At 43.7% G+C, this 16,700-nt stretch overlaps 1 protein-coding gene across 2 annotated transcripts in view; it reads right to left on the bottom strand.

Moving 5' to 3' along the window:
* The window catches only part of CNTNAP4 (contactin associated protein family member 4), a 444,592-nt gene that overhangs the window by 358,687 nt on the left and 69,205 nt on the right, over positions 1–16,700 (bottom strand). Inside the window, exon 1 of one of the 2 annotated variants that reach the window (XM_051847278.2) lies at positions 1,303–1,484. The exons of the other annotated variant lie outside the window; for it this stretch is intronic. Coding sequence (XP_051703238.2) covers positions 1,303–1,381 — 79 coding nt within the window. The 5' untranslated portion in view covers positions 1,382–1,484. Of the gene's footprint in view, positions 1–1,302; positions 1,485–16,700 lie in introns of those variants that run through there. 2 annotated transcript variants of the gene reach the window in all.

Below are 16,700 nucleotides of genomic sequence, written 5' to 3'. Positions count from 1 at the left end.
AGCACCTGGCTCCTGGCTCCTGCCATCGGAACAGTGCGGTGCGCCAGCCGCAGTGCGCCAGCCGCGGCGGCCATTGGAGGGTGAACCAACGGCAAAAGGAAGACCTTTCTCTCTGTCTCACTGTCCACTCTGCCTGTCAAAAAAAATAAATAAATAAATTAAATAAATAAATAAATAAATAAATCTTGGGGGAAAAAAAACAGATTTATTTTGTTGCCAGTATTTTTTGAAATCCACGCAGTTTTTTCATAATATCTATTTAAGAATTTTTTGAAGATACCTCATATGCATTGATTTCAAATTTTTTGCATCAAAATAAAACATCTTTTTAAATATTTATTTATTTATTTATTTGAAAGGCAGAGTTAGGAGAGGAGAGGCAGAGAGAGAGAGATCTTCCAATTGCTAATTCACTCCCCAAATGGCTGCAGAAACCAGGGCTGGACCAGGTTGAAGCCAGGAGCCAAAAGATTCGTCCGGGTCTCCCATATCAGTACAAGGACCCAAGCACCTGGCCATCTTCCACTGCTTTCCAAGGTGCACCAGCATGGAGCTGGATCAAAAGTGAAGCAGCCAGGACATGAACTGGCACCCATGTGGGGTGCAGGCATTGCAGGTGGCAGCTTGACCCACTACACCACAATGCCATCTCCCAAATAAACTTTTTATAATTTTTTTTATTTATTTGTATTTTTATTTGAGAGGCAGACAGAGCTCCCGTATGCTGCTGGTTCATTCCTTAAATGCTTGCAGTAGCGAGGTCTGCGCCAGGCTAAAAGGAGGAGCCAAGAACCCCACCCTATTCTTCCACATAGGTAGCAGAGACCTAACCAGTCAGGCCATCACTTACTGCCCTGCAGGATGTACATCAGCAGAAAACTGGAATCAGGAGATGGAGTCAGACTCAAACTCAAGTCCTTTAACACAGAATAAAGAAAGTTGAACCAGTAGCCTGACTGCTAGACCAAACGTCTCTCCCTACCCATTTTTCTATTTGAGAGGAGGAGAGAGACAGAGAGAGATCAGACAAGGGCATTCCTATCCACTGACTCACTCCCCCAAAACACCTGCAACAGCTATGGATGACGAGAGCCAGAGCCAGGAGCCAGGAGCCAGGAATTCAATCCAGGTCTCCCACTCAGTGGCAGTAAACCAAGTACTTGAAGCAACACCAACTGTTTTCCAGGGTCCGCACTGGTGGGAAGCTGGAATCGGAGCTGGAGCCAGAGCTGGGAATGGAACCTAGGTGCCCTGGTGGGGCATGGACATAACCTCTAGGCGAAATGCCATTCCTAAACTCACCTTTTAATTCCATTTTCCACAAACTTTGTGAAGTCTCTTCATAAATATGAGCCTGTCGGGGAATAGTCCATGGCGGCATCGCTAGGCAGAGGTTTTTACTTTCGGTTTTGACCGGGGGGCTTTCCTACGGGTGGGGCTCTCCGGAGGCGGAGGAATCGAGGTCGCGGTAAACAACAAGATGGCGCCAGGACCCCCGCAGTGAGTCTGCCTGCCTGCTGTGTGACACCTCACCTGATTGGCCGAACGACGTGTGCCCTTCACGTGAACAGAGACCGGATTGGTGTGCCTGATGCATGGACTCTAGCTTGCTCCTGATTGGTCGCATTTTATATATAAGCCGCGGGTGTAAGGAGGAAGCTCTCTCTCTCTCCTCTCCTTTCCTCCTTCCTCTCTACCTCTGTCACGTCTACTTTCTCTAATAAAAAGTCTACTGAAGACCGATAAACGTCGTTCTTTTCTCACCCGAGAAACCGTCGTCGCGGACTTTGGGTTGAGTCTGCTGGCCAGACTCCCCGAGACACTCGCGGCATGAGCCTCTGATATTTTCTCTTAATTTTCCTTTTCTAGCATCAGAACTTGAATCCACAACCCCTGTGAGTCCTCTGTCCCCTTTTCCAAATGTTTCCACCACCTCTTACCCCACCCCACAATTTTCTAAGCTGCAAAGCACTGCTATTTATCGAGATGTAGTGTCTTTATTATCAAACACTAGTTATTCACATAATTATGCATATTTTACTCTTTTCATGTATTCAGAAAATATCAATTAGGCATGTGGCAGGCTTTGGATTTCATGCTGAGAACATAAAGTCAAGTAAGACCGAGCTGCTAGCCAAGGGAAACTCCTCATAACCCAGTGACTGAGGCAGGTTCATCACCACGAGGTTTCCTACTCCCGCGTGACCGCATTTCACAGCCGATGCGTCGTTATGGAGAAGGCTGTCCTGTGCCTTGCGGGACGGCCAGCCGCCTCCCTGGCCTCTGCCCTGTGCAGCGGCAGTGCCATCACCCCACTTATTACAACCAGAATGCTCCCAGACTTTTTGTCTCTTCTGGAGTAAAATCACCACAAGCGGAAAATTGTCACAAACCCATGTGCCAGATTCAGTAATAACAAAGAAGCTAAGAAAACATCAGAGAAGACTTTCTTGAAAAGATGGAACACGAGCCAAATCTTACAGGATGATGAGCAATGAGCCAGTTTCGCGTTGTTTCAGAGAATTCCAAATAATGGAAATATCATACACAAACAAAGCCATCATTCATTTGCAGCTAAGTCAAGGGACTTACAAAACCTGGGTGCTTTCAAAGTTAAAATTACAAACAGCAGTGGGAGTCAGTCAGACTGAAGTTGTAGGAAATGTCAGTTCATAGAACAGTAGCCGGGCACACTTGGACTTTATCTTCAAAGAAATGGGCAAACATCACAGGAAGAAATGAATTTGGAAGATGGCTTTTGTTTTTACCCCCCTTTAGTTTAAAATCTATAAGGATAAAATCATGCCCACACAATGTATGCTTTCAGCTTTTTAAAATCTTACAGCAGAGTATAAACCATAGGTGTTTAAAAACATTTGTTACATGAGTAGTAATATGTCAGGGGCTGGCAATGTGGAGGACTAAGCTAAGTTGCACCTGCAACATTGGCGTCCCCTACTGGGGCACTGGTGGGAGTCTTGGCTGCTCCGCTTCTGGTCCAGCTCCCCATTAGTGTGCCTGGGAAGGCAGTGGAGAATGCCCCAAGCACATGGGCCCCTTCCACACACGTGGGAGACCACATGCCATTGCAGTCATTTGGGGAATCCACAGACGGAGACCTCTCCCTTCTCTCTCTCCCTCCCTCTCCTCCTCTTTCAAATAAATAAATAAATCTTTTTAAATGAAATAATAAATGACTATTAACATAACAATAACATCAATAGCTAGGATTTTCTACACCTTCGGTGAGCCTGTGGTACTACTACAAACATGAATGACAGGGCTGGCATGTGACGGCAATAACTAGAGAGGTGAGGGAACCGTTATAAAGCATTGAATTATTACAAATTTTAGTACTAACTGGTGGGTAAGCGTAGCACTAACAAAATCTAGGTGCAAGGATACCAAGGGCTATCTGTCCTTCTAGTTAATGTCAAACTTCATGCAAGATCCCATCCTCATCTATTATCTAGGAGCCTTTTTAACACTACCCTGCTTCTCTTATATTATAGTTTCCCTCTGTTAAGCTCCAAATTCATTTTGAAGGGAATATCAATATCTACCTGCCCTTCCTTCCTTAAGTTCTACAGTGAGCCAATGAGGTAACGTCTGGAAGTTGCTTAGGCAACATAAATGATCAGTGATCCTCGTGGCTAAAATGTACATAGAGGAGCAGGTGTTGTCGTAGAGTGTGTTAAGCTGTTGGTTGTAAAGCCAGCTTCCCTTACCGGCACCGATTCCAATTCCAGCTGCTCCACTTCCAAGCCGGCTCCCTGCTCTGTGCCTGGGAAAGCAGTGGAGGTCCCTGCACCCACGTGGGAGACCCAGATAAAGCTTCTGACTCCTAGCTTTGGTCTGGCCGAGCCCTGGTCATTGCAGCCATTTGTGGAGTGAACCAGTAAGTGGAAGATTCTCTCTTTCTCTCTCCCTTCCTCTCTCTTTCTCCTTTCCTCTGTTACTCTGCCTTTTAAATAAATAAATCTTTAAAAAGAATATACATAGAAACATCTGTTCTGCCTCAACGTGGCATATATCTATATCCTGTAAGTAAGTCTATTAGGAATATTCTGAATGTTCCTGCATGAATTAGCTTATTGATTGGATTTCAGTGTTTATAGACGGAAGGGTGTTTGCTGTCAGACACTTTACATCTGGACTTTCTCTTTCACACTGCAATGCAAATGCACAGTTTTAAAAAGCAAGAAATGCTAATCGGGGTGGACCTTGTGAGATAGTGCATTAGGCTTATGCTTCGGACACCTGCATCTCATATCAGAGTGCTGGTTTGTGTCTGGTAGCTCTGCTCCCAGTTTACCTTTCTGCTAGTAGATCTAGGAGTCAATAGTGGATGCCTCAAACCCTTAAGCTCCTGCCACCCACCTGGGAGCCTCAGATGGAATTCCAGGCTCCTGGATTCAGCCTGGAGCTTTGGCTGCTGTGGGAATTTGGGGAGCAAACCAGTGGATCAAAGATATCCCCCCTCTCCCTATCTCTCCCTCTCTCTTTCATTTCTTTCAAGTAGATGAAAATAAACAAACATGTTTAGAAAGAAATGCTGATTTTATTAAATGTTTTTGAAAAGTTGTTGAAAATACAGAGTTCTTTATCTTTAATAAAAATTAGTTGAAATTTGCACAACTGAATTTTAAGAGAACATAGTATACATGGCACTGAGACGTGAGTCAAGAACGCTTAGATTTGCTACCCTAATAGCCACACTACTAGCAACTCTGTTGTAAGCAGGGATTTCGTCCTTTGTTTGCAGACTTCAGGTCTATTTTTCAGATGAGAAACTGCATTGATATAAACGCACCGTCCATGAGCCAATGAGGTCCCTCTCCGATTTCATCCTGTTTTGATGGTTCATTTCATTTCTCCAATTTATGAAGAAAACTTTGAAGATTACTGTGCTGCAGACTCTAAAGTGCTCCCACCCAACAGGAAGTCATTGTAACTAGACTGTGACTAGCAGCACCTCCAGTATCTTCCTGTAAGTCACTGATATCCATTTTTAAATAATACCGGTTCCCAGCGGGACAGTATCAGGATTTTTTTCTAAATGCCATTGACCAGTATCTGAATGAGATAATTTAGCTGACAGAACAGTTGCCTCGTAGTTGCGTGCCCTACACAGTACTATAAACTGACCAATCATTTCTGCAGAGTAAATTAGTTTTGTTTTTCATCCATTCTCTACCACTGCAGATAATCAATTCCAAGAGTCTCAATATCCAAGGCATTTATTTTAGCAAATGAAAAAGAACATTGCTCAAAGTAAATTCAATTGTTTATGTTCCTGGATCTGGACAGAAAAGTTCTCCTGCTGACTTAATAAATATTCCTTCCCTTTGTCTTTTTTTTTTTTTTTTTTTTTTGCCTAGAATCCTAAATTCCTTTCTATCCCTGAGGCTGGGAGCCAGATTTCACACAGCCTAGGTTTCAATTCCATGCAAATTCTGATGAGCCTGGAGTTTCTGTGGGCAGGAGCATGAAAATACATTCATCTTGGTATTTCTTTCAGTACATTTTGTTATTAAAATTTATTAGTTTTACATTTTGTTCAGGTATTTGAAATACAAATTTTCAGAGTAGGCATTACCAACATTCTGCCTTGAAAATATAAAAAAAATTTCAACAGAGAATTCATTAAATACTAAATTTTAAGGAAAAAACAACCCTTGTAGTACTACAATATGAAATTGTAAAAATTCCTCTGTAACTTGATGATCTGATTGGTAATTCTATTAAGCTTTGATTAAATAAATATTACATTCTATATAAAAATAAATATTGGGGCCAGCGCTGTGGCATAGCAGGTAAAGCTGCCACCTACAGTGCAGGCATCCCATATGGGCGCCAGTTCGAGTTCCAGCTGCTCTTCCGATCTGGTCTCTGCTATGGCCTGGGAAAGCAGTGGAAGATGGCCCAAGTCCTTTGGCCCCTGCACCCGCGTGGGAGACCTGGAAGAAGCTCCTGGCTTCAGATTGGCACAGCTCTGGCCGTTGCGGCCAACTGGAGAGTGAACCAGCAGATGGAAGACCTCTCTCTCACTCTCTCTCTCTCTCTCTTTCTCTCTCTGCCTCTCCTTCTCTTTGTGTAACTCTGACTTTCAAATAAATAAATAAATCTTTAAAATAAATAAAAATAAATGTCAATTTTGGAATATCATGGCAAGCATTTTTGAATTACAATCCATGGTCTATTAAGACTACACATCCTCTTACTACACAGGTTATTAATTTTTTTAAATTTTTCTGTACTTCATAATGTTTTGATACCTGGGACTTGACTCACACTGGTAGAGGCTTCCCTAGGGTTAGCTAATTCCTAAAGAACACCTTTCACACGCAAACCAACCCATCCAGGATATTCCAGTGCCTGCTTAACCAGGCTTTCAAAGGGCTCACACATGGGACCACTATCCCCCTGTTCTGGACTAGAAATCACACATGGAAGTATTGTCCCTAAAGGGCTTAGTCCTATGTCCAGTGCTGAAATTATGCAAACCGGTCAATCCTAAACCTGCTGACTGTGCCTTCTCTGTTGTTCCCATAGAAACAACAATCAAGGCTCCTGTTCACATTGTCTCTTGCTCCTTCTGCATCCTGGCCAATCCCAGGGTTCCTCAGCACGACCCTACCTGGAAGAGCACAGCCCCGACTCTGGGAGCTACCAGTAACCAGTTATTCAATAGCTCTCATCTCAGGTCTGTTCACCTGAGCATACCTAATAACAGTATTATAACAGGGCCAGCGCTGTGGCGCAGCAGGTAAAGCCGCCACCTGCAGTGCTGACATCCCATATGAGCGCCAGTTTGAGACCCAGCTGCTCCACTTCCGATCCAGCTCTCTGCTATGGCCTGGGAAAGCAGTAGAAGATGGCCCAAGTCCTTGGCCCCTGCATCCACGTGGGAGAACTAGAAAAAGCTCCTGGCTCCTGGCTTTGGATTGGTGTAGCTCTGGCCATTGGGGCCAATTGGGGAGTGAACCAGCAGATGAAAGACTGCTCTCTCTGTGTAACTCTGACTTTCAAATAAATAAGTAAATCTTAAAAATAAAAACAGTATCAATGAAATTTGTCATTAACATATTTTTCCCTGTTATAAGATGTGAGTTTTCACAGTACAAACTCAAGACAAGATTTGCTTTGCCATTGCACAAATTCAAGGTCTTAATTTAGGGGGGAAAAGGTGCTCGAGTTGACATGAGAATTACTTTGGAATATAGACCTATGCAATATAGTAAGTCTTTCCCTCATCATACTTTCTTGTGCATCAATATAATCTTTTTTTTAAAATATCTTTATCTCTTCTTGTTCAGGGAGACTTTGTATAAATAATTTATTTGGGGAAGCTTTCCTTCTCCTACACTGGGCCAATTATTTATGTTGTATAGCCTTCTGTATTTCAATTCCTTTTCCCCTTTTAGCTGGTGAGATGGGGGTAACTGTGGTTTGATTTCATGTGGTTCTGTCCTGATTGCCACTTCCCAGACAATTTCTCATCCATATGTCTCATAGAGGCATTCATACCAAACGTGATATATGACATGCCTACGTCAAGCACAGTCTCATCAAAACTGGCATTTCTTCTGTCGTCAGGTGCATCCATTTTAGCACCCGTGTTGCCTCTGTGCTCTGTGCAAATGTCTGCATACTAACATTTGCATCTATCATCTACCTTCCTATCTTCTTCAGGTTAAATAGCTTGGCCCCTTCTGCCTTGGACTGTAGGCTACAGCACAGGGTATAAAATCCATTGCAAAGCAGAGTTTTCCTTCCTCCGCATCTTTTCCGCCATCCTGAGGTGCTGATCTCTACAGAGACACTTGTACCTCTCATGCACGGCCAGGTTACGTTACAGGTCCTCATCTCTTTGAACTACATCAAACATGGCTGCCCTACATTCACTCTCAGGATTTCAGGCAGAACTCTCATTTCCACATTGTCTGGCTCCTCATCTCCGTGTTTTACCACATCCCCACATTCCACACATCTGCCCCCTCTATGGTGTCGCAATGTGGCCATTTCTTTGCCTCTGTAAAAGTTATTTTTTCTCTTTATTTTTTCTTATTTTGCTTTTTTCTCCAACAGATTTTGAAGCAGAGGAGAGACTGCCAGTTCTCTACTTTAACCTGAGGGCACTTGCATAATTTTTTTTACAAGTAGGCAAAAAGAATATGTAAAACCAATTATAAGAAGATCAGTGCTCAAAAACTACAGTTAATATTGGTGAGGGAAGGACTAATTATTCCAGCAGATTTCACCTACATGAGATAACAGAAGCACATTCTACATGCATGTACTACAAATTTCGTGATTTTTATGTCATTTATTTTCATGATAACCTTACAAGTCAGGCAAACCAGGAGTTATTATCTTATATTATAAATGAATAAATAAAGGCTGAAAACACATACATAACTTTTATAAGATTAAAAATACAAAGGGCCGGCGCCGCAGCTCACTAGGCTAATCCTCCGCCTTGCAGCGCCGGCACACGGGTTCTAGTCCCAGTCGGGGCGCCGGATTCTGTCCCGGTTGCTCCTCTTCCAGGCCAACTCTCTGCTATGGCCAGGGAGTGCAGTGGAGGATGGCCCAAGTGCTTGGGCCCTGCACCCCATGGGAGACCAGGATAAGTACCTGGCTCCTGCCTTCGGATCAGCGCGGTGCGCCGGCCGCAGCGCGCCGGCCACGGTGGCCATTGGAGGGTGAACCAATGGCAAAGGAAGACCTTTCTCTCTGTCTCTCTCTCTCTCACTGTCTAACTCTGTCAAATAAAAAAAAAGGAAAAAAATGAGGAAGGCCCCACTACATATGGCCATGACCCAAACTCAAATGTGATTAAGAATATTGAAGTAGGGAAGTTATTCTGGATTGAATAAATTGGCCTGGTACAATCACAAAGATCATCAGAAGAGGGCTGAAGAAACAAGAGACAGGCAAGATGGCATAAAATCAGAAGGAGAGAGATTTAGAGAGAGTGGGAGAGATCTGCAGACGCTACAGACCTAACTTGGAAGGTGGAAGGGGCGCCGGCTGCAGGAGCAGGAGGGCCGGCAGTGTGCAGACAAGCAGGTGGACGAACGCTCCCTCAGACCTGCAGAAGGAACGCAGCTCTGCTGACACTGAGATGGGAACCCAGGGGATCAACTTAGCCCCCCAGAACTCCAGGATAACTAATGCCGACTGTAGGAAGCCGCTAGGTCTGTGATAATTTGTTAGCAGCAGTCGGGAACAGACATGCAGGTAACTTCCTGGTACTCCCTGGCAAGTCCAGAGGTTCCGTGATGCATGGGATTCAGGTTATTGCTGCATGTTCTCCAAGTCTCTATTCCACCTGACTCTACTGACCAGCTCCACACTACTGAGGCAGGCTCCCAGATTCCCAAACCACTCCTCTTAAGGACCACGAGTGATTCTTGTGCCCACCTAGGTATGGTCCCTGTATTCCAGGCTGGCTAGCTTTGATTTGCCCAGCTGATATCAAGGGTACACAAGGGCCGTCCACCTGATGCCAACAAACATGTTGCTGTATCTTCAGAGCTTATGTCTACATCTTATCCTTACCTTCTCATTTCCCTCTCTCTCTTTCTCTCTCTCTCTCTCCCACACACATACACTTCCATCTTAAATATAAAATATAATCCTGAATAAAATAATGCAGCTTCCCCCCTTGTCCAGGGTCATTAGGTGATATGCATTTCAGAGGCTCCTCATTGCTTAGATACGTATAGCCAGAGGATCATGTTATGGAACCCCCAGTGCACCTATCACACACGTATTACACAACAACTGATTAACCACTGCACATGCTCCCACATTTAACAGTATGGAAGGAGAAACAGTGTAACGGTTCACTGTTTCATCACTTACACTCATTCTAGGGACAGAGAGCAGGATGAGCTTAGAGACCGGGAAATCTGGATCCCAAGACTACGTTTGGCTTAACTAAGAAGAGGAAGCACTGCATATCAGCTAAGGGAAGTTTTATTTTAAAAAATCCATTTTAGAAAAATCACAATCTAGGATCAGTCCTGACTTAATGCCCTGTCTTGTGTATTATGCCATTTTAACAAGAAGCAAGAGACAAAATATGATGGTGAGCAGTTCCTGTTCTGTGTGGTCAGGGAGGACAAGGGCCCAGGGCCATGATGCCCCTTGGAAGCAGGGACTGAATGGGAATGCCTGCCCAGGTACTCACAGGCGCACTTGTCTTTCCTCCAAGTTGCACCTAGCAGCTGGTCTTGGTGAAATCAGGGTCTGTAAGTACCCATAAGGAGGTATTTCAGAAGTGCCCAAGGAATCAGGTCTTGGAGTGAAATGTTGCTGTATCTTCAGAGGTTATGTATAATCTATCTTTGTTTAGCTGATGGTCTATTCCCTTGCTTTGTTCTCACTAAAGAGCATTTCTTTTCAATTTATCTAAGACAGATATAGATAGAAAGCTCCCAATCAGTGGTTCATTCCTCTAGTGTCCACAATGGCCAGGACCAGAGCTGAGAACTCAGTGCAGGTCCCCTAGGTGGGTGGCAGGAACCCAGTCACTAAAGCCACCACTGATGCCTCCCAGGACCTGTCTACGCAGGAACCTGGAGTCAGGGACTGCAGCTAGAAATCAAACCCAGGCACTCCAATACGGGGGGTGGGTGTCTTAACTGCCACAATAATGACTGTTTGCACTAAAAACCATTTGCTTAAAAACAAGTAATATTACTCAATTCTGCATCCTCTTTTAATTGAAGACTGAATCCTTTCCAAAGCTCTTTTGTCCCATTAATTTATATAATAACATCTTTAATTCATTATTTAGTTCTCAGGCTGAGAAAGTATCAGATTTTCACAGACATTGTTTTGCTGCAATATAGTTTTTTCTTTCTTGGATTTGTGAGAAAGCAATGCCATTCAGGGTGGATGGGCACATTTATAACCACTAAGATCCACACACTAACATCTCCTTAGCAGCCAACATCAGAGCAACCTGCTGTGTGCCTTTTTCATCAATTGGCTTTAAAGAGGAGTCTGCTAAGAGAATTTGCAAATAGGGTATAATGGAGCCTAACAAAGGGTACCTTATTTAGAGGAGACTTTGGTTGAATTCACATAGGGGCTCTTTCCGTCTCCTTCAAGCTATGCTGGTGAGCCAGTCCATTAGCAAATGTCCGGAAAGAATGAGAAGCATGCTCTAGCAAACTACAGACACTTCATTGGAAGACAGACTACAAGATATCGAAAGCATTTGGGGACTGTTTTTCATATATCAACACAGACAGCTAAATATCCATCTGAATGCTGTATATGTTTTAAAATTATCTGCAAGTGAACCCGATGAGCTCCCAAAAGGCCTTGCAGTGTTTATATTAGAAAGACACACAATTTTCACCGAAAACATTAGACAGGTGGATTTTTTGGGGAGTTCCTGTGCACTTTGGTTGTCTTATTTTAGGTCTGTATCTCTCTTTCTTGCATTATACATTGGATCGATTTCAGACCCCAAAAGAAACAGATGGAATCCTGGACAAAAGTCTATTGTATCCATTAGGAATCAGTGCTAATGACAATACTACCTTTCGTATTTATCAAAAATGCATCTTTAATCTCTGAGCACTTATTTGTCCTTCAGAGCTTGAATGGAAGGCAGGGAAAATTAAAACAAAGCAGCTATTGCAATTAAAGAGTAGAAAAATCACTGGAATGTCTGTCCACATGTGTGTGTTCACAGGCACTCACGTAAGCACTGGGAAATCAGAAAAAAGGGGCCCAACTTCTCTAACTGTTCACACTTCTGACCACAGTGCAGTAAGAATATGACCAGAGGGTGGAATCACCACAAGACACTTTCACTTCACCAACACATTCCTCCACTGTGTGTTGTGGGAAAGAGGCCATCAGAACCATCTTCCGAGCCCTTACAGAAAGTCTTCTGGCCGCCAACCAGGTAAAAGGTCTCCAGAGTGCATTAGCACGAGCAGATTTCTGAATTTCAAGCTGTTAATCATTGGCGTCCTAACCAACGACACAAACCTATTAACCTCAGTTTGGGATGTTAACCTGAATTATTTCATTAAATCCAGAAGCTATAAAAATAGTCCCTGTACTTAAGAAAGTGTGTGGTTTTTGTTGCTGTTATTGTCTTGGTTTGGTTCTGGCTTTGGTGTTGATGCTACTGATACCTTCAAAGCCTCATCACGTACCAGGAAACATGTTTTAGACCAGTGAGCTATGTGGGACATCCCTATAATGGTACATCTTTGATTCTCAAGATTTTTTTCCTACTACCATTATCAACATGTAGCTCAGAGAAATAGGCAGATCACTCAGTTCAAAAACATCAGTGTAGGAAAAAAAGAACAGATTTGTCTATGAATGTATTTTGTGTGTTATCTTTGCAAACAAAAACCATTCATGGGACTGATGCTGTGGTGCAGCGGGTTAACGCCCTGGCCTGAAGTGCCGGCATCGCATAAGGACGCCGGTTCTAGTCCCGGTTGCTCCTCTTCTGACCCAGCTCTCTGCTGTGGCCTGGGATAGCAGTAGAAGGTGGCCCAAGTCCTTGGTCCCCTGCACCCGCACAGGAGACCTGGAAGAAGCTCCTGGCTCCTGGCTCCTGATCAGCACAGCTCCGGCCATTGGGCCATCTGGGGAGTGAAACAGCAGATGGAAGACCTCTCTCTCTGTCTCTGCCTCTCTGTAACTCTGTCTTTCAAATAAATAAAATAAATCTTTAAAAAAAGAAAAAACCTTTCATAGTTTCATATTTAGGATTTGAACCTTGGGAATTCGACTGTTTGCCCCATAAAGGAATCCAGTGAGTGCCCATGGCATGTGTGGTGGGCCACAGGTGTCCCCTGGCCCAGGAACAAAGTGAACAAATCAAGACTCTTGTGGCCCCAAGAGCACAAAACTGGGTTTTCTTCCCTGGTGCAGTGAACCAGAAAGAACACTGAAGGTGGGAGACGTTCAGAGGAAAGAACAGACCGAAGCATTTTGCATCCAAGCGAATTACACTTTCTCTTCACAGGGCTCTGCAGAGCTTCCCTCCTGCAAATGCAGAAGGCAGTGTGTGGACTGGAGATGACGTCTCTGCTGCTGAATTATGGCGCGAAATGCTCTCCCCACTTCCACAGGCCATCAATTCTCCCTGAGCTCTTGGAGCGTGGAAGAGGGTGGAGTTGTTGGTGAGAGAAGAACACAGGAGGCAGCCTTGTTCTGTTTACTGTATGTGGCCCCCTTCCCTACCCAGAAGGTCAAACTCTGTATTCCTATGGGCCTTCATAGGAGGAAGATGCGCTGTTTGCTGTTAATATATCAAGGATAGTTGATAAAGACAGAGAGTGCGAAATGCTCACCGCGTTGATCAGCCTTTCATTACTGTAATGAAATACATGAGGGGGTCTGCTTTATAAAGGTTCAAGAGGTTCAAAGACCAAATGGTAGGACACAGGCTCTGTGAGGTCTTGCCTCTCCCTTGGCTGCATCACATCATGGCAGAAGCACACGCATCTCTCTCTGAATGTGGGGCTTCTCTCCATCTCCTTATAAAGCCATGAGAATGTGGTCATGGGGTCTCTACCCTAAAGAGCTAATCTAATGACTTGCTCAAAAGCCCTACCTCTCAATACCATAGTCAGATTAAGTTCCCAGTCTCTTAATCCCATTAATTTACAACGTTGGAGTTAAAACTCCAGCAAGAGTTCAAGAGAACAAATCATACTCAATCATAGGATTTGCCCAAATCCATGGAGAGACGGAGCTGCTTTCTTAAGTGGTACCCAAGGAGGAAAGGCAGGAATGGGAGTGGGAGCTGCGCAGCCCAACCAAGGCACGGGAAAGGCAAAGATCTCAGTTGACCTTTACAAAACCCTAACCCCATGCACCCACCACACTGACCCACCTACTTTGCAAGTTATTTTAACAAAATACCTTACACTGTGTCACTTATAAGTAAAATTTATTTCTCACAATTCTGGAGGCTGGGAAATTCAAAGTCAAGATGGCAGCAGATTGGGCATCTGGTGAGGGCCTGCTCTCTGCTTCAAATAAGAAAATGTCTTGTTATATCTTCAAACAGTGGAAGAGCAGAAGAGGCAACCTTGCTTCCTCAAGCCCTTATATACCAACACTGATCCCTTCCAGGAGGGCAGAGCCCCCCTAAAGAGCCCAGGTCTTAATTCCATTGCCTTGGGAATTGAGTTTCAGTAGTACTAATATCACAATGACAACATTCCAAACATTGCATATGTTCAAAATCATTGAAGTCTCAAAACAACTAAAGGGGTTCGACATTTTTTTTTTATCTCCCAATGAGGAAGCCAGGGAACAAAGCATTCAGGAATTTGCCTAACCAAGGTCACAAAATGATGGTAAAGGTCAGATCTGACTTCAAGTGACCTGATGTTGGGGTCTCCAGTTTCAACTGTTGCCCTCCCCTCTCCCTACCTCGGCAGTAGGGGACAGCATCAGATCTGCCATCATGGCTTGGAAATTGGGAGTTTCTTTTTAATCCACAAGGCATTTAAATGGTGGCTAGGAAGGTAAGTTTTCCTAGGGATACATCCAAGTTAAATGTGGCGACTAAGCAGCAGAAGAAGCAGTACCAGCACTCCAGAGGGTGTCTTTGATGCCACTCCTGGTGAGCGAGAAACAATGGCAAAGAGTGACGAAGGGAAAGCACTTGACCTGGTGGTCAAGGCATCAGTTAGGACACCAGTTAAGACTTAGAAGAGCCCAGGCTCAACTCCTGGCTCTGGCTCCTGACTCCAGCTTCTTGTTAATGTGCACCCCGGATGACAGCAGAGATAGCTCAGGCCTGGACTAAGTTTCCAGCTCCTGGCTTCAGCCCCTGACCATGCAGCCATTTGGGGAGTGAACTAGTGGTGGATGTGATCTGTCCCTCTAAGATTTAAAAAAAAATTCTATAATCTATACAAATAAATAAATATTAAAGAAGAGGTATTGGCTTTGCCCCTGGGAACTGGGTATGATATCTTGCAGTATATGATTCTCATGTTTGAAATCTGGAGACATTTCTTTCAAAACACTGACTGCATATAATCAAAAATAGATATCCTAAAAATTATACGCTATTTAATGTTTCATTCACTGGGAAAATGATTTCTGAAACTATAACGAACAAGACATTTATTTAGATCTTAAAATTGGTTGACTTCTAGGGAAGGCAGATGTTCACAAGGTGAGGGTAGGGAAAAGCAAATAAAAGGAATACAATATTTTTGATTTTTCTCATTGGTGTCATTTCTTACAGTGATTTTTAAAATTCTTTCTGAAAACTTTCGACAGTATTAAAATTGAAATCTAGGGCATGTTTTCTCTTAGACATTTTAGAAAGGGAAATCATTTCAATCTACATAAGAAATATTTTGCCATGTCAAAAATCTCCTGGAAAATATCCTCTTCCTAGCATCTAAACATTTCTACATAATCAGACTGCAAAAGGACACTGAGTCTTCCTGTCGCTCACCATCTCTCATAAAAGTTAACCCTATTTGCCCTCTCTCATCATATTCTCCTTAAACACAGTGGCTCTCCCCTTCCCATTTGTATCATTTTAGAGCTGGAAAAAGCAGACAATTAATAAACATTTAATAAGTGAGCGAGACTGATTAACTGAACCAACTCTATGAATGATGTTAAGCCACAGATGCTCTACATAAACTTGCAAAATACTGCTCAGAATGTACAGGCTACCGTGAAGGCTAGCACTGACAGAGCCCCCCTCCCCTTGGAAGAGAAAGAAATTAAATTTATTTTGGTACCATCTGAATAGGCTCTTTTATGTGTCCTTCCTAGAGAATCCTTCAGTGACGCAAGGAGAGTAATATATCTCCTCTGCTAGTCCTAGCACAGCTACAGGTGAAATATTAGCTATGATTTCTGCAGCCATGTTGTTCGACATTCTGACAATAATGCTCGTATTCTGAAGGTAGTTCCCCCTGACTGTGGGTAGCAGACACACACTGACTGCACCAGTTTTCTATCCGCACCCAGACAGTAGTTGTAAGCAAGAATTATTCAGATTGGAGCACCCAGGTCTACAGCAGACTTAAAGGGGGGGGGAGGGGCAAGCATCTTATCTGGACTGGGTTGTACTCTGCAGATTTTGCTGATTCGCTCCTGAGTCTGGGGCTCAGCTGAAGCAGAGAGCTGTAGGGTGGGCATGGCAGAGTTTCATTTCTTCCCGGATGTCAGTGGCTCAACCTGAGCAGATTCCTCTCATGTGAGGGCCAGAGGCACAACAAGAAAACAGCAGGAAGTACCAGACATATTGATTACACTTTCCCAAGTTTGGGCAGGGACATTTACTTCCCAGTTCATCCTCTTGGCTATGGAGGTGAGAACATGTTCACCTCCCTATGTGGGAGAAACGTCAAAGGCCCTAGACTGACAATGTGGATATAGGGACGAGCGAGTGAGTGGACCCGTGAATGCATTTCTCATTCTGGGTGCTTGCATGCTCATTCCCACTGTTTTCCTTTTAAACCAGCAAATTAAGAAAAAAAGAAAGAAAGAAAGTAATCTTCCTACCAACTGGATGGGTGGACTCAGCAGATTTTATGGGCAATTAAATGTTTAAATGAAGATTTAGGAAATGAAGTTTGTTTTTGTTTCTTGCTACTGGACAAAGAAAAAAGACATCCACCTTAAACTTTACTCAAAAGGTGATTTCCAAATCCTCCTATCTC

Source organism: Oryctolagus cuniculus, chromosome 18, assembly GCF_964237555.1.
Source record: "Oryctolagus cuniculus chromosome 18, mOryCun1.1, whole genome shotgun sequence".
Taxonomy (NCBI): Eukaryota; Metazoa; Chordata; class Mammalia; order Lagomorpha; family Leporidae; genus Oryctolagus; species Oryctolagus cuniculus.
Note: the sequence above shows the minus strand (reverse complement) of the source record. Positions and strands in the feature narration are given on the sequence as shown.